Source organism: Bison bison, unplaced genomic scaffold, assembly GCF_000754665.1.
Source record: "Bison bison bison isolate TAMUID 2011002044 unplaced genomic scaffold, Bison_UMD1.0 scf7180017864157, whole genome shotgun sequence".
NCBI classification, from domain to species: domain Eukaryota; kingdom Metazoa; phylum Chordata; class Mammalia; order Artiodactyla; family Bovidae; genus Bison; species Bison bison.
Window position 1 is genome coordinate 477,221 of NW_011494729.1, and position 25,492 is coordinate 502,712.

Below are 25,492 nucleotides of genomic sequence, written 5' to 3' on the forward strand. Positions count from 1 at the left end.
AGTTTCTTGGTCCGACTTTTATTTCTCAAGATCTATAGGCCCCTTCCTATGTAGTCGGTAGTAACCACAGGGTTTTAATCTATTGCCTGTAGCTTCCAAGGCGGTTCCCTCTGTTCTAGCTTCTTCTGTTTGCTGGTCTCTTCAGTGTCTGGTTTCCGCCCTGACACAAAGGGGACGGTGGAGGACACTTTTTTTTTTTTTTTTTAGGCTCACTTGTTCAGTCGCGCTGTGGGGAGGGAGGGAGGGATGCTGCAAACAAGTAACACTGGTGTGTGCTCGCAGTGCCTCAGCCACACTGGGTCTGCTCCCACTCACGGCGTGTGTAGCCTCCCTGCCCACACTGCTCAGGCTCTAGGTTGCTCCGCTGGGAACCATCCGTGGCTGGGCTGCCTGCACCTCCCAGGTCCAAGCTGCTCAGGTTCAGGCACTCGGGTAGTCCTCAGAGGCGCAGACTCAGTTGGGCCTGCGTTTTGTGCCCTTCCCAGGTCCGAGCAGCTCAGGTGATGAGGTGTTTGGCGAGCGCAATTGCTGTGACTTATCGCCTCCCCACCACTCAGTTATCTAGGTGTACAACCGGCGCACCTTCTCAGGCAGATGTTGACCGTCCAGACCCCCAAGAAATCTTAGTTAGCAAAGAAGCCTGCTTACAGTTTTATAGATAATGTCTCTCTGGGGCTGAGATTGCCCCCTTCTGGCTCTGGCTGCCTGTCACCGGAGGGGGATGGTCTGCAGCCGGCTATCTCTGTTCAGTCCTTTGTTCCGTGCGCGGGCCTGGCGGTGTCTTAGGTTAGGGCTGGCTTTACGGGTGGTAGATATCCCACAGTCTGGTTTGCTAGCCCAAATTATTTCACTCAGATAGCGCTCGGGGTATTCAGGCCAGATTCTTACTCTAAGCGATGCAGCCTGTGCCGCGCCTCCCTGCCCAGCCCCCGCTTGCTAATGGCGTGTGCAGGCATCTGCGCTGCTTCTCCGCTGGGGGAGTTACCGTAGGGCTCGTAATTTGCGGGTTTTAATTGTTTATTTATTTTTCCTCCCTGTTATGTTGCCCTCTGTGCTTCCAAGGCTCCGCACAGATTCGGCAGTGAGAAGGTTTCCTGGTGTTTGGAAACTTCTCTCTTTTTAAGACTCCCTTCCTGGGATGGAACTCCATCCCTCCCTCTTTTGTCTCTTTTTTTGTCTTTTATATTTTTTCCTACATCCTTTCGAAGACTTGGGTTGCTTTTCTGGGTGCCTGATGTCCTCTGCTGGCATTCAGAAGTTGTTTTGTGGAATTTCCTCAGCGTTTAAATGTTCTTTCGATGAATTTGTGGGGGAGAAAGTGTTCTCCCCGTCCTACTACTCCGCCATCTTAGCTCCTCTCCCTAAATTCTGTCTTAATTGTTGATGCATGAACTAGTCTTTGTATGTGGCTGGGAAAACCTATTTATAAGATACTATTATTATTTTAATTTATTAAAAAAATTGAAGTATAGTTGATTTATTATACAATGTGTTAGTTTCAGGTGTACAGCACAGTGACTCAGTTATATATGTATATATGACTTCCCAGGTGGTGCTAGTGGTAAAGAAGCCTCCTGCAAACACAGAAGATGTAAGAGATATGGGTTTGATCCTGGGTTGGGAAGATCCCCTGGAGAAGGGCACAGCAACCGACTCCAGTATTCTTGCCTGGAGAATCCTGTGGACAGAGGAGCCTGGTGGGCTACAGTCCATGGGGTTGCAAAGGGTCAGACACGACTGAATGACTTGCACACACATGCACGCATATATGTATATTCTTTTTCAAATTCTTTTCCTGTATATTGAGATATTGAGTATAGTTTGCTGTGCTATACAGCAGTTCCCTGTTTATCTATTTTATATATACTAGTGTGTATTTGGAAAAGGCATGTATTTGGAAAAGGCAATGGCACCCCACTCTAGTACTCTTGCCTGGAAAATCCCATGGATGGAGGAGTCTGATAGGCTGCAATCCATGGGGTCGCTAAGAGTCGGACACAACTGAGCGACTTCACTTTCACTTTTCACTTTCGTGCATTGGAGAAGGCAGTGGCAACCCACTCCAGTGTTCTTGCCTGGAGAATCCCAGAGATGGGGAAGCCTGGTGAGCTGCTGTCTATGGGGTCGCACAGAGTCGGACAGGACTGAAGCGACTTAGGAGGAGGAGGAGGAGGAGGAGTGTGTATATGTTAATCTCAAATTCATAACTGACCCTTCCTCCCCACCTTTCTCTGTTGGTTATCATGTATGTGTGTGCTCAGTCATGTCTGACTCTTTGTGGATCCTTTGTACTTTTTCTCTGATAGATAACAGTGATGGAAATAAAGTCTGAGACTTCGTTTCATTCATTCACTTGATCATTCTGTAGATATTAACCAAGTCCCCACCTATAAGCTCCAGGAATTATCTTGAACACCAAGGATACAGGAATGGACACAGGAGGATGCAGGCAGTTGCTCCAGTTGTGGAACTCTTATTCCAAAGAGAGGAGAAAGAAATTACACTAGTAAATAAATATGTCAAGATGCATAGTGCTAAGGAGAAAAAAAAGAAGCAGGGAAAAGCCTAAAGATCAGAGAATTCTGTTTTAGATACTTTAAATATATGTATCTTCTCTCTGCTGCACCTCCCTGCTAAACCCAGAAGATGCTTGGAACATATTGAGTGAATTATTAACCCAAATGGATTATATTGGATCACCTGACTGTGAGACTACCTTGGATAGACCATCCTTCTTGGGAGGTACTTGTAGGAATGTAATTTGATATTTTGCTGCCAGAAACACATCTGAGTTGTTCACTCTGTCAGTAGATATGTATTATGGGAATGATAACAGATTTCAATACCAGCCTAGGTAGAGCGTAATTAGGGAGGGAAAATTCAGCTTCCTAGAGACATATTAATTCCAGTCAAACAGAACCAATTTGGCATCTTCTTTCCTACTGTTCTTCTTCAGCCATTGTGCTGATGGAAGATTCACTGTTTTGCCATCTTGTAACATGTGATGGGACTCAGTTTTTACCAAGACCAATGTCCTCTTTTCAATTCTTCTAGCCTCCAGGAAAGGATAAAGTCCCTCAGCTTGTCACTTAAAGAAATCACTGCTAAGGTAAGTACCTTTCTATGCCCACTTTCTAAAGAAGTTGCTGAAGTTTTCTTTTGATGTAATTTCATGTCACAAATCACCTGGGCTCTGGACTAAATATGGACTTGCCAAAACCATTCTACAGGCTAAGTGATGGGCTAGCCCATGAGCCAGGGCCAAGGGCTGCTCCTCTGGTGGATGTTCTGGCTGTGGTCCCCAGGCATCGATGGGCTTGGCCTTTGGGGAAGGAAACATGATTACTGCTGTGCAGAATCAAATGTCTTTGCTTAAAAAGGCTTCTAGGATGGGTGTAATCTGACAAGTTGAATACATTCCCTTCCAGAAGGGCTGGGTTCACGTTTTTCACAAACAGATGGAAATGGTACAGTAGGCGCTTTTTTTTTTTTTTTTAAAGTTAAGTTGACTTCGAAATCATTTTGCCTATCTTACCTACCATTTATACTTCATATCAGCACCTTGGTTTGCATAGAGATAGAACCCAACATTATTGCCTGGGAGCACATAGTCAATTCACTTAAATAGTCAGTATGTGGTCAGTGAGGATAACCACAGTTTACGAAACAAAACCCTCCTCCACAGAGATAGTTACTCCCCACCAAGTTATTGACAAACGGTGAAGCAGGATCAATTACCCTGTGAATTATTATTAGAGGGGAGGCAGGCAGAGAACTAGGTCTGAATCATTAATGATTTGTGTTGAGTCTGGGTTATAACCAGGCTGTTATAAGATGGTTGAAATATGTAAAGGACAGGATTCTGAGCAGGGAACAAAGCAGCCAAGAGTCCACCGGCCTGGAGGGAAGATCTTGTTCTCTGTCCCTAGGGAGGAGAGTAGGAAGACCTGTGGGGGTTTTGTAGACCCCAGCAGAACCAAGACAGTGGATGTATTTTTGGCAAAAAATGTCCACAGTGGCTCTGGTCCTTTTCCTGGTTTTTGTGTCTAGTTCACTTTTGAAAAAAAAACTATATGATTTTGCTAAAAACCACACCACAACAGTTTGATGGGTAGTTCTGCCCTGTATCGAAAGAGAGCTTCCTGTGAGGATTGAGCCTTGGACCCCAGAACGCTTGAAGTCCACCTGCCCTGCCTTCCCAAAGAACCACCCCAGAATGCTCACCCAGAGCAGAAGGGCAGGATGAGACTCAGGCGGCCGTTTGGGGACCTGAATCCACATGCAGAACTTGGGAAAGGACTTTATTTCAGGCTCCCAGGCAGAGTGTGGCTGACACCGTGTCTCCTGCCCAACTGGGTCAAGGACACTGGCTTGGTTTACCAGTTTTGTTATAGGAAGCAAGAGCGGATGCTAGGCAGCACACCTGGATTTCTGCCTTATCAGGGATGGTGATGTTCCCATTGACATTCCTGTCCCATCCACTTCTGTGACCTCCAGGGGAGCCACTGGGGAGTTGAGGTGGGGCCAAAGCTTCCTGGATGGGGATGTGGTAGAGGTACCTCTTGTGCTTCCTACCAGAAATTTTGCCATTTGTAAGTACAGCCTAATTTCTGTGTAGAATTAAAACGTGGAAGGACTCTTGGGTTTGGGTTTATTGAGCATCAGATAAACACACATATTGTGTGTGTAACATGAATGAGTCTGGATCCCAACAGGGAGGATGTAGGTGTGCATAATCTGTAACACAGATGGTATTTGTATGTGTGTGTTTTCTACAACATCTTATATCATGTACACACACATGTACACATGTGCACACGGCACTGGGGTTTGTCAGTCTCTCCAGCTGCTGTGATTTGCCCAAATGCCAAAAGTCTTTTACTTTGTTTGTATCTTTGCTCCAAAACATTTATAAAAAAAATTACAATTCCCTTGCTTTTCCATAAAAATTAGCAAATGCATGCCTACGATTTTAAAATGTAAATGGAAAAGCTGCACTTGATAATGAGTTCCTTAGGGTCTAATTTTATTTGGAAATAAAAAAGGGGATGCAGATTTTCTGGGGCATGCATGCCTGCAGCCATGTGTGTTTGTATATATTGGTGGGTGTGTACATACATGTGCACATACATGAATGTGTGTGTGTGTGACAGCCATATATTAGTCTATAGAGAATTAAAACTGCTCAGTTGCACACAACAGCTTTCTCTCTACTCTGAACTTGATTGACTGGTGACCTTGAAGTGAAAGTCACAGCTTGGCCCAGTCTTCTTTCTTCAGTGTATTAGACACAATAATCTGATATTCTTTCAACTCCTTCCTCAAAGACAGCTGGCACCTGCCTTTGACTCATTACATTTTTTGACTCTTATGGGTTACCCAAACCAAAGGTAATTAGGGGATAAAGGAGATGGAAGAAAGTGTTGGAAATAAATGGGATATCCGGAGGTTGGTAGATATTAGATTACATTCAGCAGTGCCGGAAAGAATGTACATTGCAATTTAATAAGAAGATTTAGAGGTTGTTTTATATTAATAGTGACAGCTCGCTCAATAAAAGAGAAACTGACCCAATTATGGTTAAGAGAGACTGTGAGCTAAAATCAGAAATACTGGACATACCCAGATGAGGTGCAACAGTCATGACTGGGGTAATGGAGTTGACAGAAATGTCCTGGGACCTCTGGTGACACGCTTTTGACCAAGGGGACGGGATCTTCCTGTCATCAGCATGGAGCCCACGAGACAGTGCTTGGGCAGATGTCACAGCAACTTCCTTTAACTTCTGGTCCCAACATTGTGACGAATCTCAGGGCCATTGAGAGGGTGTCTCCAAACTGATGGCTTTGGACAGTGGTTGCTCAGCTCTGCTGGCGCGAACTTTGGGGTAGAAGCCTTTACGCTGTCCCTTCATCCAGAGATTTTTATGAAGAGATTTATAAAAAGAGTTTTATAAAGAGATTTGGGAGATTACAGCTGCTTAATGGAAAGGAACATGCTGAAGGCCATGGGGGCAAAGGTGTACTATTTTAGACAGCGTGGGCCAGGTCTGTGTTGATTTTAGAAAGAATATCTGTTGAAGTCTGAGGTCAGCAAAGCACTTCAAGGTGATAATATCTAGCATGAGCTGAAACTTCTGGGGAGATTAAATTTTATATTTTCTCTGGGCTCTGTGAATCCACCTGGGTTGTTATTTCTTGAATGGAATGTTGGGTTTTTGGTGAGAAAAGAGGGGTGCTTCTAAGTAACATCCTTTGTGGATCCCCCAGATGTCTTCACATATGTATTCATTGTTATTCAGCTGTGCTCTCTGCTTTCGCTGAACTGGAGGTTTTTTTAGGTAGTTCATTAATCTCAGTATAGGTAGCAATTGAATACAAGATTTTTGCTTTAAATAAAAGAAACAAAATCTCATATTTTAGCTTCAAACAAATACAAAATAGCCTAAGACATCTGGAAAAACAAACTGAGATTTAAGATTTTTGCTATTTTTTCAAGATCAAGAAAGATGTAGGAAGTGAAATGCTAAAACCTGCAAACTTTCCTGAGATCTACTTGTCTATTTTTCAAATCTGGCTTCCCAGCAAGTATTTACCCTCCAGTTTTATTAGACAGCATCCACTAGGAACTCTCTGCCCTTGATTGCAACATCTGTGCACCGTTATTTCCTGCCTACTATGTGCCAGACACAGAATGAAACCCCTGCTCCCATAGCGTGTGTCCTCCCCAGAGAGGTAAGAGAAAAATAAAGGAAGAATGGCAGCAGTGTGTCAGCTGGAGAGGACGCTATGGACAGACAGCCTGCAGGGGCAGGTGGGAGGGAGGAAGGGCTGAGGGGTGGTTATGTTCCGTGGGTGATCCACACGGCCCTTCTTCCCAAGGCAAACCCTGTGGGCTGTGCCACCAGGGACAAGCTGAGCCACCCAGAGGAGGATGCCAGTGTCAGAGGCTCTGGGGAGGGAGCAGGTAGAGGGCTTGAGTTATTTACCTGTGGTTGTGTCCAGTTGTGCCAGCTCATCTCAGTTTCTTCCCTCCCTCCTCCCTGCTCTCTCCCTCCTCTCCCTCCTCCCTCCCTGCTCTCTCCCTCCTCTCCCTCCTCCCTGCTCCCTCCTCCCTCCCTACTCTCTCCCTCCTCTTCCTCCCTCCTTCCTCCCTCCTTCCTTCCTCTCTCCCTCCTCCTTCCTCCCTCCTCTCCCTCCTTCCTTCCTCCCTCCTCTCCCTCCTCCCTCCTTCCCTCCTTCCCTCCTCCCCTCTCTTCTTCCTTCCATCCTTCCTTCCTTCATGTGTTGCTTGTTTTTTGAGAAATCTCCTGCGGTTATTCTGTATCGCCCCTTTACTACTTATAAAGCCAGGAATCTGGCTGGTGCTCTGTCGCCCTCTAACCTTTACCTGAGCAAATGATGATTCATGGCTATCTCTCTCCATCTAGGTGTGTGTGAGTGAAAGACTCTGCAGTGCCCTGAGAAAGAAGGTTAACGATATTGAAACCCAACTGCCAGCACTGTTTGAAGCCAAAATGCTTGCCATCTCAGGTACCTGGGACAGAGGGGATGTGGAAACAGTTGGAGTGAGTGATGACAAACACCACACGCCTTTCTCGTCCTGGATTAACATTCTACCTGTGCTGAATGCTGTGTAGCATCTACCTGTCACTTGACAACTCAGAGCCTTCCCAGGGAGTCTCACTGAAACTCATGGAATAGATGGGCAGCAGGGTTTTTTTTATAAGGGATGGGTTGTTATTTTTCAGTCGGGTCCAACTCTTGTGACCCCATAGACAGTAGCCTGCAGGCTCCTCTGTCCATGGGATTTTCCAGGCAAGAATACTGGAGTGGATTACCATTTCTTTCTCCAGAGGATCTTCCCAACTCAGGGATTGAACCTGCATCTCCTGCATTGCAGGCAGAGTTTTTACCACTGAGCCACCAGGGTACTCCTATAAGGGATGTATAAGACTCTTAAAAATGCACAAGCACACGTTATATAAAATAGCTATTTGTGTAGATTGCATTCCCAGTTTCTGTTTAAGCGTTTAGAGATGAGATGTACTCTGGATGCCATGTAATTCTAGCTAGGGTTTCTACAGACTTATGTATCTGGAGATGCTTAGTGAGGGTGTGATCAACCGCTTCCTATGGGGGAAAGAGTGGTATCAGGAGACAAACTGATGTACTCAGAGTAACAACCTAGTCATAGGTAAGAGATTTTTGGAGGATTTTCAGTGGATCATTATCCTTCCTTAATTTGGTAGTTATAAAGGGATATACTTTTCCATTAATCAGTAGGCTGAAAAGACGAGTCTCTGAAAATAGGATCTTACTCTATCATTTGAATAGTACTTAAAGAAAAGGTTTATTTATTTATTGGCTGAGGTGGGTCTTTGTTGCTGTACTTTCTCTAGAAGTTTATCTGTGCAGTTTTCTCATTGTGGTGGCTTCTTACTGTGGATCATGGGCTCAGTAGTTGTAGCCCACAGGCTTAGTTGCCCTGAGGCACGTGGTATCTTCCCGGACAAGGGATTAAACTGGTGTTCCCTGCATTCTTAACCACTGGACCACCAGGGAAGCCCCTGAACACTGCTTTGGAACATTCCTCTGCATTTATTTATTTATTTTTTTTCACATCAGCTCTATCAGGTAGGAGGGAGAAACACTGTGATCCCGAGGAACAAAGGGAGAGGTTGAGGCCCTGGAATGTGTCCTGTGGTTAAATTAACCCCATTAACTGAGTGGTGCTAGATCAGGGCAAGTGTCCAGGTGTGATATATGGATTTTTAACCCAGTTATGTAATGACACCATGTTTTATAAGTTGAATGAATCTGTAGCGCATCAACTCCAGAAGAATCATAAAAATTTAATGAAAAGGTATAATAATTACATGTATGGGTTTTAAATGGCATTTTAAGAAGGAATACAATAATTGGCAGCTTCTGCTCTTCAGATCATTAAACAACTAATGTTGGCAGCTAACGAGCAATTTGGTGCCTGGCGCAGTGATGCGTGTCATTTACAGCCCGTAGAACACGCGGACGCGCATGTGGGGCTCGGCTCTCAACAGCTTCACATTCCATTTCCTTTGAATTATGGCCCCATTTGCTAAGAGGAAAAAAGATTGAATACAATCTTGCTTCTGAATTAGGGTTTTTGCCTTTCTTAATCAATGCATCTTTCTCAAGAATACAGGTGGATGTGTCTCTATTAAGCCCAGAGGAGGAGATGCATCATTTGGGCAGCAGAGAAACCCTCTCTCAAATGTGAATTATGTCCTATTTAGGATCCAGGGAAAATTCTTAAGATGTTATCTTGCACAGAGGGCCTGAGTTTTCTGTGTAGTTTTTAGATCAGCTGAGAAATTGGTGAGAACTGATTGGATGAGGGATTCCCTGAGTTAACTGGGGTGGGAACACACTCCCCACATCCTATTTCCTGGACACTCTTGAGCCCCTTGGTGAACAGCCCTTTCAGTCAATGAACTGCCCTGTGGGTTGGATTGGTGACAGATGATCATCATTAACTTCTGTGGTGGTATTGGTTTAGTCTCTAAGTCCCACTCTTTGCAACCCTATGGACTGTAGCCCACCATGCTCCTCTGTCCATGGGATTTTCCCAGCAAGAATACTGGTGTGGATTGACATTTCTTCCAGGGATCTTCCTGACCCAGGGATCAAACCCACGTCTCTTGTATCTCCTGTATTGGTGGGCAGATTCTTTACCGCTGAGCCACCAGGGAAGCCCCTTAACTTCTGTACATAATGCAGTTTCCATTTCCTTTTGAGCTGTGCTCCACAGGAGGGAGGGTCAAGGGAGGAAGAGGTATTCTCCTTAGGATGCTGGCAGGTCTGTTTTTATATAGTCAAAATAGCAAACCCTCACTCTGTTAGACAAAAGCACAAACGTCTCCAAGAGAGGCCTTTCTCTTTTTTTTTTAGTACATAATTTTAAACTTTCTTTTCTTTTTTTTTTTACAACAGTTTTATTTTTTTTTAATTTTATTTTATTTTTAAACTTTACAATATTGTATTAGTTTTGCCAAATATCGAAATGAATCCGCCACAGGTATACCCACATTCCCCATCGTGAACCCTCCTCTCATCTCCCTCCCCTACCCTCTCTCTGGGTCATCCCAGTGCACCAGCCTCAAGCATCCAGTACTGTGCATTGAACCTGGACTGGCGACTCACTTCATACATGATATTATACATGTTTCAATGCTATTCTCCCAAATCTCCCCACCCTCTCCCTCTCCCACAGAGTCCATAAGACTGATCTATACACCGGTGTCTCTTTTGCTGTCTCGTACACAGGGTTATTGTTACCATCTTTCTAAATTCCATATATATGTGTTAGTGTACTGTATTGGTGTTTTTCTTTCTGGCTTACTTCACTCTGTATAATAGGTTCCAGTTTCATCCATCTCATTAGAACTGATTCAAATGTATTCTTTTCAATGGCTGAGTAATACTCCATTGTGTATATGTACCACAGCTTTCTTATCCATTCATCTGCTGATGGGCATCTAGGTTGATTCCATGTCCTGGCTATTATAAACAGTGCTGCGATGAACATTGGGGTACACGTGTCTCTTTCCCTTCTGGTTTCCTCAGTGTGTATGCCCAGCAGTGGGATTGCTGGATCATAAGGCAGTTCTATTTCCAGTTTTTTTTAAGGAATCTCCACACTGTTCTCCATAGTGGCTGTACTAGGCCTTTCTCTATTTTAGGATCTCTATGAGAACGCTGGGACAATGCTCACAGGTTCTTAGAAGCCCTACTGAATGAGAGGAACTTATGGGATACCATTAGGTTCTTAGAGGGCCTTTTGTCTGTCTGAAAGCTTCTAGATCTCCCATCCTGGTTTTGATCAATGGACTGAGGATTTCTCTTGATTTAAGAATCATTTGCTCTCTGCAGAGAGAGGGAATAATAAAAATACACTGGCTAGATACAATGGTGGGCTGAAATCTTTCTTGTTTTATGTGCGTGTGTGCTAGTCAAGGCTATGGTTTTTCCAGTGGTCATGTATGGATGTGAGAGTTGGATTATGAAGAAGGCTGAGTGCCGAAGAATTGATGCTTTTGAACTGTGGTGTTGGAGAAGACTCTTGAGAGTCCCTTGGAGAGATCCAACCAGTCCGTTCTGAAGATCAGCCCTGGGATTTCTTTGGAAGGAATGATGCTAAAGCTGAAACTCCAGTACTTTGGCCACCTCATGCAAAGAGTTGACTCATTGGAAAAGACTCTGATGCTGGGAGGGATTGGGGGCAGGAGGAGGAGGGGACGACAGAGGATGAGATGGCTGGATGGCTTCACTGACTCGATGGACATGAGTCTGAGTGAACTCCGGGAGTTGGTGATGGACAGGGAGGCCTGGTGTGCTGCGATTCATGGGGTCGCAAAGAGTCGGACACGACTGAGCGACTGAACTGAACTGAACTGTGCTTGCTTAGTCGCTCAGTTGTGTCCCACTCTTTGCAATCCCAGGACTGTAGCCCGCCAAGCTTTTCTATCCATGGGATTTCCTAGGCAAGAATACCGGAGTGGGTTGCCACTTCCTTCTTCAAGGGATCTTCCTGACCCAGGGATTGAACCCGCATCTCCTGTATTGGCAGGCAGATCCTTTACCACTGTGTGATTTGGAGGCAAATAGGAACATTCTTAGAAATAAAATTAGTTTTTCTAGGTAAATACAAAATATTTGCTTCTCTCTAAAAAAGTTCATGGTTTTGATCAATGGCTGGGGGATCTGATAGACTCAGTAAAGATTTTTCAAAGATGATGTTTATCTAAGGTGGAAATAGAGACCTACCAAATGAGAAGAAGGAAAGTGTATTGTTGAAACCTTAATAGCAAGGGAGTCAACCACCATCACTTATGTTGTGGCAGAAACTCCAAGGCAGACAGAGGAGTGGGAAAGCTTTGCAGTAGAAAAAAAAGGAGGTTCCAGTAATGACTGGAAGCTGTTGGCCTTGGGGAAGCTGGGGGTGAGGTCACTAGAGCATCCAGTATGATTGCTTAGGGGAGCATATTTGGCTTTCTCTGATTGGTCCTAAGCCGGAAGCAGGGACAAAGGTTAGGGAGGCTGTTATTAATCAAGTGCTGGCTATTTAGGGCCGGTTGTTACAGAAGCTGTTGTTTAGCTTCGTGGACTGTGGTTAGAGAAAGCGTCTGCCTGCCTACAAGTCTGCCTTATAGCTGGCTGGCCTCCTCTGCTGGTTACTGTACATAGATAGGGGTGTGTTTCCTCCGTACACTGCTGCAGGCTGGGATTCTATTCTACGTATGATCTGGCCACTGTCTATCTGTATACTTTGTCTCTCTCCAGGCAGCTCATTTTCTCAAGCTAGCTGAAGCAGTCTATGTTTTATGTATTAATAAAATCCTGTGTTACATCATTCTGTTCCCTGCGTCTTCTCTATGCAATGTGGCCATTTCCAAAATGTTTGATGTGCAGAACCAGTCACGGAACTTGGCTCACAGAAGATGCTTTTCAGTGTCTCAGGAAATCATGGTGGCTGGAAGAAAGAAACAAAGCCAGCAGAAAATAGCAGATTCTAGCTGAAGGAGCTACCACAGATAGGGGGATGGGTGCAGTTGGCTGGTGCTTGATTGTGGCCTTGACCATTGCTGAAGGCGGTGCCTATAAGGCAGAGGGTGTGGACTTGAACTTGGAATTCCTCAAAAGATCTGGTGTCATACCAGAGAAGAGATGCAGGATTCTATTCGTTAGGGGTTTATGTTCAACACTGGCTTTATTTCTTTTTCCCTAGTCAAGTATAGCTCAAATTTGGGTCGGTACAAGAGGATGGGAAGACAGGGAACCCTGGCATGCTGTAGTCCATGGGGTCACAAAGAGTCAGACACAACTGAGCGACTGAACTGAACTGAACTGAAGAGGATAGTTTTAGGAGAATCATCACAAATGGAGACACATTTGGCCCAGCGAGTACCATGCGTGTGCACGTTCCCGTGGGCGGATGTCATTGTGAGGCCTGGGCACTGACCGAGTGAAATGGCCCCTCTGAGCACAGGATTCAACCCGCCTTCTTGTGGATCCCTCCCTTTATGAATGAGTTGTGGCCATGTGTTTACCAAGTCCCTTACTGAACTATATTTGGTAGAATGAGCACTTACCATGAGGTTGGAAGAACCAAGTTCAAGTTCAGTAATCTAATGTGACATCTTCAAATTCCAAAGCTTTGTGACATTGGGAGAGTCACTCTCTGGGTCTCCATTTCTTCAACTAGAAAGCAAAGACAATTATTACAAGAGCCCCTTCCTGGAATTTTGGGAAGACTAAAGGAGAATTTATCCATGAGCTCTGTAATCTATGAGACTTAAGTAATGACCTCAGAAAGTGACTTGCAGATATCATGAAGCAGAGAAGAGTAAATATTTGAATTCAGAGACACTCAGGATGTAGTTAGAGAGAACAGAATGGATGACATCAGTTTCAGCTTTGGCATACACCTAGAAGTTTTTAGTTGTGTTATTTGTAGAATAAAATATTTTGACAGGTGCTTTAAAAAAAACCACTTGAAGGCCCATGTGCGGTTCCCTTGCTGCAGAGCAGGTGGGCATGTGTGCAACTTGATGCCAAAGCATATACGCACCCCTAAGATTCCAGGCTTTCCCCATGGCTCAGTGGTAAAAGAATCCACCTGCCGTGCAGGAGATGCAGGCGATCCAGGTTCGATACTTGGGCTGGGAAAATCTCTTGGAGGAGAGCATGGCAACCCTTTCCAGTATCCTTGCCTGGAGAATCCCGTGGACAGAGGAGCCTGGTGGGCTACAGTCCATGGGATTGCAAAGAGTCATACACAGCTTAAGGAACTGTGCTTAAGTCATACACAGCACAGAGATTCCCCTTGGCTTTAGGGAAGGCCCATCAGGGTGATGGAGACTGGGGTCACTGGGTTGCTGATGGGACTTTCAAGGATCAACATTTATTTTTTTAAATTTTCATCTAAAAACTCTGGCCAGTTTCAGCAATCAGGGAGGGCTGCCTCAAGCCAGATTCAGCTCCTGGGCTTGGATCTGAAGCCAAAATGCTTAGGAAATATTAACCGAAGGCACTGTCATGCTTTCTCATGGCATGGGTTTTGATATTGACTGTCTCTTTGGGAATTCACACTCTTTCTGTGTATATCAAACTTCCATGTCACTCTGCATTTTCCCAAGCCATACCCCTTCAGATCAAGGAAGGTTCCTAATTAGTGATTGCTCCCATGTTTTATTAAGGCCTTGTTCTCTAGAGCTGGTGATGAGTTGCAGGAGGGCCTGGTGATGTATTTCTAGGAAACCTTCCGTACTGGCACTCACTCCATCTCTGTAGTCTCTTCCTGTTTGTTTTGAGAGGTCTTCTCTCTGAACTATTCTCGGGAGGAAGTTGCACACTTGGCACCTTCTGCCTGGAGTCTCTGGGTCCCAGTTGGTGCTTACCCCACATTTTATTAACTCTGTGGACTTGAGAATATGGCCCAGCAGGATGAGAGTGAGGGTGAGGGTTAGGTCTGGGGTATTTTAGGTTGAGAAGGGAACTTGAAGGTACCCCATGTGCTGGGACTGCATTGTTCATCGGCAGCCACACCTCTGGGGCAGGTCCTTTGGCTTTTTTGGGGCCCTTCGTGGGGGGTTTCACCAGCAGCGGCCCTCACTGGTCATTTTTCAGATAGAAGTCATGGATCCAGAAAAGTTTTAATTGTATTTCCATTTACAGCTCAAAACTTGTGGAGTCCAGCCTGCTCTCCTTATCAGGACTTTGGTTTTCCTAAGTGGTCCGAACCCACTGGCTTGACTTTTGGGGCTTCCACCGACTTCTTGGCTGCTCTAGGCTCCACCTCAGTCATATGCCTCCCGCCAAAGATGAGGCTGTTTGCTTAACCAGGTTCCCATTTCTTCTTTGGAAACCTTACATTCTTTCCTGGAGAACCTGCCTCCATCTCCCTTTCTGGAATTTTCTCCCTTCTAAGATCCCGTCTAGTGAATATTTGCCTATATATATGTTTTAACCATACATATTATCCCCCCTCCCCCTCCTTTTTTTTGATATGGACCATTTTTAAAGTCTTTATTGGATTTGTTACAATATTGCTTCTTCTGGTTTTTTTTTAATGTTTTGGTTTTTCAGCCATGAGGCATGTGGGATCTTAACTTCCCATCAGGAATTGAACCCACACCACCTGCATTGGAAGGTGAAGCTTCAACCACTGGGCCACCAGGGAAGTCCCCAGTTTATCCCCTTTATTCAAGATAATTTCCTGGAGAGCAGGGACTGTGCCTTGTGCCTTTCTGTATATGCTGACACAGTGATAGACAATAAATAGTCTCAAAAGATATTTATCCAGTCATGGAATTGGAAACTGAATTTCAGTAACAGAAATGATATTTTTTGGGTATTCAGAATGCCCTAACATGGAAAAAATTTTTGTAACCTTTTCCATATTTATATAATATTGAAATCTGCCTATTAAATAATCAGAATGAAGAAATAAATAGCACAGTCTATTATTCCGGAGACTTCTGGAGTTGTATTTGAGTTGGAAACTTGGCCTGCATTTTACTGGCATGGAACCTTCAGCAAGATATTTAATTCTCTAGATTTCACTTTTCTCCACTGTAAAACAGAGATAACAACATGTATTTTAGTGAACATAAAATGAGCCATTATTTTATATAGTACTAAGAAAGAAAAATTGCTGTCAATTAAACAATGATGCAATGCTTTCTGTGGCTTAGACTTTTTATTTTATACTTATTGAAATAGCCCTTTTAGATGTACTTAAGCTTTTGAAAAGTCACATACTACTCTTTAAAAAGAAAAATATAAGGGCAATGAATTGGTTAAGGTTTTTCTAAAATGTTTCATATTCAGACTGAGTGTCCTGATACACAGTTTGACTCAAGTCAAGACTCCTGTGTCTCCACACATTATCATCCTCCGCATCAGTGAGGCTATTGGTGATGTAACTTTTTTCCTCCAAGAGTGAACTATTTTCTATAGGATTTTCTGCCAAGCTGCTTACACCATTCTTCAAGTTTTAAATGCTGGTGCCTTCCTGATCTTACAAATCTATGTCAACAGTTAGGACTCAAATGGTCCTTGATGTGATAGGTGGACCATAAAGAAGGCTGAGTGCCAAAGAATTGATGCTTTTGAACTGTGGTGCTGGAGAAGAGTCTTGAGACTCCCTTGGACTGCAAGGCAATCAAACTAGTCAATCCTAAAGGAAATCAAACCCGAGTATTCACTGGAAGGGCTAAAGCTGAAGCTTCAATATTTTGGTTACTTTATGCTAAGAGCTGACTCATTGGAAAAGACCCTGATTCTGGGAAAGATTGAGGGCAGGAGGAGAGGGGATGGCAGAGAATGAGATGGTTAGATAGTATCAAAACTCAGTGAATGTTAATTTGAGCAAACTCCATGAGATAGTGGAGGACAGAGGAGCCTGGCTGCTGTTAATGGGGTTGCAAAGAGTCAGACACAACTGAGTGACTGAGCACATTCTAGAATTGAATATCATCAGAATCATGTAGGGTACACTCTTTTGTGTCTTTTTTTGATCTACTTCCATGTCACTGCATGTATGAAGAGTTCATGCCTTTTTTCTTGGAGAGTGGCCTTCCCGTGTGTAGATGTATCACTTTTTCTGCATTCTCCAATTGATGGATGTTTCAGTTGTCTTCAGTTTGGGGCTGTGAGTAAAGAGACTGTGAACATCTGAGTCCAGAATTTTTGCTTATGTGTTTCATTGCTCTTGGGTAAATTCCTAGCAGCGGAATTGCTGGATCACAGGATAGGTGTATGTTAAGGTTATAAGAGGAGAAGGCAATGGCACCCCACTCCAGTACTCTTGCCTGGAAAATCCCATGGACGGAGGAGCCTGGTAGGCTGCAGTCCATGGGGTCACTAAGAGGCAGGCACGACTGAGCGACTTCACTCTCACTTTTCACTTTCATGCATTGGAGAAGGAAATGAAAACCCACTCCAGTGTTCTTGCCTGGAGAATCCCAGGGATGGCGGAGCCTGGTGGGCTGCTGTCTATGGGGTGACACAGAGTCGGACACAACTATAGCGACTTAGCAGCAGCAGCAGCAAGGTAATACGAAGCTGGCAGAACCTTTCTCAAAGTGGTTGTACATTTCAATCTCCACCATGTGGGACATTTCCAGTAGCTGGTTGTCCTTGTTAACTGGTTTCAGTCCAGTTAATCTGAGCCACCTGATTGGTTTTGCAGTGGAATCTCTACAGCTTTAATGCGCATTTTTCTGGCAACACTTTTTCATGTGCTTCTTGGCCATGTGTATATCTTTGTAATGTGTCTGTGGCATCATTTGTCCACTTTCCAGTCAGGTTATTTGTGGTTTAATTATTGAGTTTCAGGACTCAAGTCCTTCATCAGATATATGTATTGTAAATATTTTCTCCCTGTCTGTGGCTTGCCTATGCATCTTCTTAATGGCATTTTTGGAGAAGTAGAGGTTTTTAATTTTGATGAAGTCCATTTATCCATTTTTTCTTTTATAATTAATATTTTCTGTGTCCTTTCTAAAATTTTTGCTGACTCCAAAGTTAGACAGATATTCTTCTATATCTTCTAGAAGCTTTACAGGTTTCACTTCTTCATTTAGGTTTATGATCCATCTCTAATTAAATTCTGTGTATGGTTTGAGGTATGTATTAAGGTTACTGTTTTCCCCAGGTAGGTAGCTACTTGTTCCAGTATCCACTGAAAACACTCCTTTTTCCTCATTGACTTGCTTTGACACTTCGGTTGAACATCACTTAACTCTGTGAGTGTGGGTCCACTTCTAGACTGTCTGTTCTGTTCCATAGAGCTGTTTGTCTGTCTCTATGCCAGTACCATACTGTCTGCGTTTAATGTAACTTCAGTGTTAATAAGAAATCAAGTAGCAGATGTCCTCTAACTCTGTTCTACCTTTTAATGATTGTTTTGGTTTAGAATTTCCTTGTACATTTTAGAATTGCTATTGCTATTGCTAAGTCACTTCAGTCGTGTCCGACTCTGTGCGACCCCATAGACAGCAGCCCACCAGGCTTCCCCGTTCCTGGGTTCTCCAGGCAAGAATACTGGAGTGGGTTGCTATTTCCTTCTCCAATGCATGAAAATGAAAAGTGAGAGTGAAGTCGCTCAGTCGTGTCCGAACTTCAGCGACCCCATGGACTGCAGCCTTCCAGGCTCCTCCATCCATGGGATTTTCCAGGCAAGAGTACTGGAGTGGGGTGCCATTGCCTTCTCTGCATTTTAGAATAAGTTCTTCAATTTCTACAAAAGACTCATATAAGGTTTTGATTGAAATTGTATTGAATCAATAGATCAATTTGAGGAAAATGAAAATCATAACAAAATTCAGTTTTAATATATGTATATATGATATGTCTTTCTAATTATTTAAGTCTTCCTTAGATCTCTCAGAAGCTTCAAAATGGTTTTCTGTGTAGAAGTTTTCTCATGTTTCTTTAAATTTATCCCTAAGTATTTTGAGTTTTAAAATATACATAGTATTTTAAATTGTTTGCTGCTGGTATTTAGAAATACAGTTAATTTCCATGTATTGACCTGGATTCTTTCACCCCCGATAAATTCAATGTGCCATATATTTTGCTTAGAATTTTATAGAATTTCAAGTTTATTTTTGCAGTCATCTCTAATGCAGGTATTAGCACAATCATATTCTGTAAGAAGTTTGCCCTGAAATTCCATATGCTATTTTTTTTTTTGCTCCAGGTCATACAGTTTGAGTTACCAGGGGAGTATGATTTGAATTTCAGTCTAGTTTGACTCCACAGCCCATTCCCTTTCCACCCTACTGTAATATTTCACCTCTTTGACATTTGGATGTTTGAATGGAGTGATACCATGTAGCTTCCCTGGGTTTCACTGGGACATTTTGGTGTCATTGTGTTTCAGAAGGACATGAATGAATCAATGGAACCTCTAAACAAAATACAATGAGAAAAGGTGAAAAAGTGACTAGAAGTTTTCCTAGTTTAAAAGGACTGTCAGCATGCTTCCAGATTCATCCACAGAAGACCGTTCATGCAGTTGCACAGAGCTGCAAATTTCAGTTTCCTTGCCTCACATGATTATTGTTGTTCAGTTGCTCAGTCATGCCTGACTCTTAGCGGCCCCATGGACTGCAGCATGCCAGGCTTTCCTGTCTTTCACTGTGTCCTGGAGTTTGCTCAAACTCATGTCCATTGAGTTGGTGATGCTATCCAACCATCTCATCCTCTGTCGCCCCCTCCCCTCTTGCCCTCAGTCTTTGCCAGCATCAGGGTCTTTTCCAATGAGTCAGTTCTTCACATCAGGTGGCCAAAGTATTGGAGCTTCAGCTTCAGCATCGGTCCTTCCAATGAGTATTCAGGGTTGATTTCCTTTAGGATTGACAGGTTTGATCTCCTTGCAGTCCACGGGACTCTCACTGTTAGTACATGTTAGCTATGGCTGCGTCTTCTGCATGTAGGGATGCTCTAATGCTTGTTTTCTCTCCTCTCCCACAATGCGCTGCAGGAAACCATTTCTGTACAGCCAAGGAGCTCACAGAGGAGATCAGATCATTAACACTGGAGAGGGAAGCGCTGGAGGGACTTCTTCACAAGCTGTTGGTACTGAGTTCCAGGAACGTCCAAAAGCTGGGAAGTGTGAAAGAAGATTACAGCAGACTCAGGCAAGAACTGGACCAGGGGAGAGCTGCTTATGGTAAGTGGTCACATGGTTGCCCGATGAAATATGTGTGCTATTTATTGTACTGGTTCACATGTACCCTTCACTGTGACGGCTGTCCTGGAGCCACACAGGATATTTTTGGCAGGAGCCCTAGAAAATAGGGCACCATTTCTTCAGCGTTTGTTTTGCTATCAATCTGATGCCTTTTCATTTCCTGTCTTTCCTCCTCCTCTACTCTGTTTGCTAATGGCCTTGTGATTGCTTGAAGCAATCTCCGCCTTGGCACAGGTCTTGAGAATTTTCTGGTTGACAATTATCTCCCTTTTGTTCCTTGGCTCAGCCTCCTGGCTTGCACAATCGTACATGAAAGCAGGCTGGCTTTGGGAAAACCAAGGAAAGACCATTGAGTGCCTCTTCTTTGTGGGCTTTTCTGAGAGCTGCCCACAAAGAAGAGGCAGATGCAGAAGATGCTGCCTTGGCCAAAGTATCCATTTGTTGGAGGAGTCAAACTATTCTTGTGGTCTTTTCTTGTCTGGTTGTTAACAGTAAATGAGGTCACCTTGAAGTTTCACTCTGAGGGATAATTTCGGAAGATTGCGGTTTAGCCCAAATTAATAAAGTCAAACCTGTTTCTTAAAAAAAAAGTAGTAAAGAATTTCTGATGATTCAGTTTCTAATATACAGAATGAAATCATAGGGAGAAAATTTATATTTAAAATACAATAGATGCTGAAACCTGTTTCTTCACCAGTAAAATGAGATGATAGATTATCCATCTCATAAGCTGGTTAAGTGATACAGATTAATTGCATTAATTATTAAGATCCTGAGATTGTGTGTGTGTGCATACACCTTTGCCCTTCCCTTGGGAACTAGAGGTTGTTGGAAGGCAAAGTTCATACATAGTAAATCATATTTCCTAAATAAATGTTTACTAGAAAAATGAATGACGTATACCTGTGGTGGATTCATTTTGATATTTGGCAAAACTAATACAATTATGTAAAGTTTAAAAATAAAATAAAATTAAAAAAAATAAAAATGAATGACATTTATACTAATAAAGAACTGTATTCACAAAGTATACTTGTTTGAAAAGAAACAAGAATGAAGGTATTAGGTAGCCAGATTTGAAATAAGGCCACCCTGGTGGCTCACACAGTAAAGATTCCCCCTGCAATGCAGGAGACCTGAGTTTGATCCCTGGGTTGGGATGATCCCCGTGGAGGAGGGAATGGCTACCCACTCCAAAATTTTTGCCTGGAGAATTCCATGGACAGAGGGGCTCATTGGTTACACTCCATGGGGTTGCAGAGTCAGATGTGACTGAGTGACTGACACTTTTAACACACTTACTTGAAAATACTCCACAAACTGAAGTAAATGAAGATTAGTATTTAAAACCAAACAAATATGAAATCAGCTAGAAGAAATAGGTGTGTCATTTCACTGCTAATACATTTTGTTTTAAAGGCTTACTAAATTTTGTAGAGAGAGGTCCCTTCGTAGTTAACTGAACGACAGGTGCGACTGTCAACCACTACTGTGTCTTCTCAGCCGTGGACACCTCTAAGTTGGCCTTATCTTTTTTTCACTTTGGCAGGTCAGAGCTTTGTTTTTTGCCAAATAAGTAAACTAGAGACTATGCATTTGAGCCTTAGTATATAACTATAGTCCTGAGAAATGACATGTTCCTCCAAGATGTAATGCTGCAGTTTATTATGTTATTGTAGGTCTAATTTTGTAGTTAAATAAATTTTGCTGTAAATTTTTATAAATTTGTTTTAAATTTTTAAAAATATAAACAAGGAAAACTATGAGATGTCATGTGTTACCATCATAAGACTTTTGGCGCAAAATAGGAAATTTATATTGCGGAGAAAAGATGAAAACAAATTTGGACAAATTTAGTTCAGCAATATTTTATTTTTTTAAAAAAACTTTATTGAAGTATAGTTGATTTACAGTGTTGTGTTAATTTCTGCTCTACAGCAAAGTGACTCAGATATATATATATATATATATATATGTACATTTTTCATATTCCTTTCCATTATGGTTGTCACAGGATACTGAATATAGTTCTCTGTGCTATACAGCAGGATCTTTTTATCCATCCTATATATAATAGGATGCAGCAATATTTTCATTTGAACAGTTAAGCTCTTGAAAGCCATTAATATCTCTTTTTTTTTAGGAAAAAAAAAAAAGCCGTGCGGTACTTTTTGAATCTCATCATTGTCACTTGACTAAGTATTTTCAAAATGATGAATAAAACATAAACAAATGGAATGAGAGATTGTTACCGTGGATGATTCTAAATTGCAGATGGCTCATTACTGTTGTGAAGGCATTCTTTATGTTTCACACTTGGATTTTGCTGGGTCAACTACCCTTTCCCTGTGCTTTGTGTGTGTGTGTGCGCATGCACTCGGTTGTATTCGGCTCTTTGAGACCCTGTGGACTGTAGCCACCAGGCTCCTCTGTCCATGGGATTTTCCAGGCAAGAATACTGCAGTGGGTTGTCATTTCCTCCTCCAGGGAATCTTCCTGACCTAGGGATAGAACCTGCATCTTCTGCAGCTCCTGCTTTGGCAGGTGGATTCTTTACCACTGAGCCACCTGGGTATCCCTTCCTTGTGCTTTATAGGCTAAAGCTAATTTTTAGGCAAGCTGAGGTGACTTGGCATTAGGTGAACCAAACTAATCATCTTGGGGTGGTGAGAGTGTGAGAGACAAAGAAACAAATTCTTAGTAAAGTGAAGCTTTTATCCGTTGATATGATATTAAACTAGACCAACGTCCATATTCTGTTATTTGTTGGGTCTGAGAGTTAAAAATCTGGAGTGAGCTCTGTGCTCAAGTTTAAATGTAGAACAAATACAAAGAAGTAAGGTGCTTCTGCACATTACTGAGTGGTTGGATGGCATCCCCGACTAAATGGACATGAGTTTGAGCAATCTCCGGGAGTTGGTGATGGACAGGGCAGCCTGATGTACTGTAGTCCGTGAGGTCGCAAAGAGCTGGACGCAACTGAGCGACTGAACTAAATAATGTGCTGCTTCAGGTATTACCATGAGCTGACTCTTGTTAATCTTAGATAAAACATCCTAAAATAAGACTATTAAAAAAATGAGCAATGTGTAGTGTTCTTAAAAACAGATATTTATTTAAATTTTTTTCTAGATGTTATTTCCTATTTTATTTCTTTTTTATTAAAAAAATTTTTTTTACAAGTATGTTGGTTTCTGCCATATAACAATCAACCATAATTATACATGTATCCCCTCCCTTTTGAGCCTCCGTCCCCTCCCCCATCCCACCCCTCTAGGTCATCACAGAGTGCCAGGCTGGGCTCCCTGTGTCATACAGCATCTTTTCACCAGCTGTCTCTTTTACACAGGACAGTGTGTATATATGCTGATGCTACTTTCTCCATTCATCCCACTATCTCCCTCCCCCACTATGTCCACAAGGCCATTCACTACATCTGCGTCTCTGTTCCTTCCCTGCAAATTGGTTCATCAGTACCAGACCTTGGATCTTTTTTTCTTTCAAATGTTTAAAATTCATCTTCCAGTCTAATTAAGGCAGTGATAAAGTTTGCTAGTTTTTTATGGAAGATGCTTGAGTTGTCCGAGTTGGCTATACAGATTGGGGCGGCAGCAGACAGAACAATGTGATGAGAAGGACTGAAATATGCCAAAGTACTTGGGGGCAGGGGAGGCAGAAATCATCATGAATCTATTGACTTTTGACTCAGTGACACAGAGTCTGTTTAAAGAGGGGAGGAATACCCTGGGTGCTTATACCCCATCAGTGGTTCTTAGGACTTCAGGAGAATGCATTTGAAGTCTGAGCAGTTGTAGGGGCAGTAAATAGATTAAATCTATCTTTAAACCTCTGAATACTTGTGGAAATTAACTATAGACCTTTAATTATTATGGATTTCAGTGTTTTTTTTTCCTAAGGGAGAGTGGTATGAAAAAGAATAAGTAACACTTTTAAGTTTGCTACATGTTTTTCAGAAAAAAAGACAACCCTGGGATTTACAGAATGGTGTTCCCTCTCTTGTGTATAAGTTGGTAATCTGTATTGTCCTTTATTAATATTGTTGATTTCATACTGTAACTTGGATATAAAGGAAGCAGACGTCAAGGGGAGAGATTTAATCACAGAATAATCAGGGCCAGAATTTTAAATAGGACATCATTAGCATGTTAATGAATTTTCCCACTTTATGCCAGCTGCCCGAGTAGAAAAGATACTGCAGATGTAGCTCAAAAATCCGGCAGCGTCTGTGTCCCAGTGAGCTGTCAGGAATCCACGTAGGATCTGTGAAATGCATCAAAGAATTCTCAGTGCGGGTGTCAAATGGGTTTTTTTTTCTGGGAGTGATGGCTGGCTGTGTCCAGCCTAAAGTCTCATCTGTTTGCCTTTCAGTGAGTCTGGAGGAAGTGGAAGTCAGATAAGGGGCAGTTTTTAAAGGTGGTGAAGTGGAAGTGGCTCAACTTTTCAATTATGATTTGGGTCTAATATCTACTTTTTCCTTTAGGCTAGAAAGGCCACATTCACATAATCCTACCCTTCTTCTTGGACTACCTCCTAATAGGTAATAAAAGGAAGTTTGATGCCATTCAGTGAGATACTAGTTTTTTAACTCTTTTTTTTTTTTTTTTAGTTTTTTTAACTCTTTAGTCCACTGGTGAAACATCTTTTGTAAATCACTTTAAGAAAAAACTTTTGGTTTAGAGATCATGTGATTTAGCAGGTTTTGCGTATATAGGCAGTCACTCCTATTCCACATTTATTATCTATATTTAGGTGAAATTTTCAAGAAAAATTAGAATGGGGAATAAAGTCTGTCTTTTGGGGGGGGTGGTTGGGGAAGAAATGGAAAACTGGAATTTATATAAATATACATCAAAGATAGACACAACAAAATTAACAAATATAATGGAAGAGTTGAGATAGAAGAAAATGTAAGTGATGAGTGTTAATTATTTTGGTTGAGAATATGATGTGATCAAGAACTTCCTAGAAGCCAGAGCAAAAAAGACCGATAAAGCATCATCTGTCCTCCTCAAAAGTAGCTTAAAGCATGACGTTTTCAGGAACATGGAGTGGTGTTAAATTCTTAAAGATGATTTTTTTTTGAGAGTGTAATGGAAAGTCTTCATGAATAGATTTACAGCAAATGAAAAAGCATGCATGGCCGTTACCAACCATTTCTGACAAAAAAAAAAAAAAATAGCAGATGAAAGCAGTAGCTCATGGGAAGACTGTGAAACTACACAGACTTCAGATCTGTGAGTTTGTACATTTTTTTCCACAAAAAGATCCAGTTATTCAGCAGATTTTTGGGGGAGTCAAAATTTCCTTCAAATTTTAAGTTCCTCCAAATGTTAAGAAACTCTGTTAACGTATAATTAGATGGAAGTCAATTAGGGAGGCCTCAGGCTAATTGAGTTTAAATATAGAATCTTCCAGTGATGTGACATCACTGGTTCTAAACCCCTAGAACCTAAAGGGGTGTTAGAGACCCCTTGTGTAGATGAACCAAGGGGATTTCTCGGTGGGCCAGGTGGTAAAGAACCCACTTTCCAGCGCAGGAGACGCAACAGATGCCAATTCGATCCCTGGGTCAGGAAAGACCCCCTAGAGAAGGAAATGGCAACCCCCTCCAATACGGTTGCCTGGAAAACTCCATGAACAGAGGAGCCTAGTGGGCTACAGTCCATGAGGTAGCAGAGAGTCAGACATGACTGAGCGACCTCAGCTATTTATCTGGGAACCAGATGAGTGT

The 25,492-nt window shown here is 42.6% G+C and overlaps 1 protein-coding gene across 1 annotated transcript in view; it reads left to right on the plus strand.

The window, feature by feature from the left end:
* Positions 1 to 25,492, plus strand: part of DISC1 (disrupted in schizophrenia 1) — a 424,314-nt gene that overhangs the window by 189,338 nt on the left and 209,484 nt on the right. Inside the window, 3 exon segments of the mRNA XM_010841148.1 lie at positions 3,055 to 3,109; positions 7,430 to 7,532; positions 19,531 to 19,719. Coding sequence (XP_010839450.1) covers positions 3,055 to 3,109; positions 7,430 to 7,532; positions 19,531 to 19,719 — 347 coding nt within the window.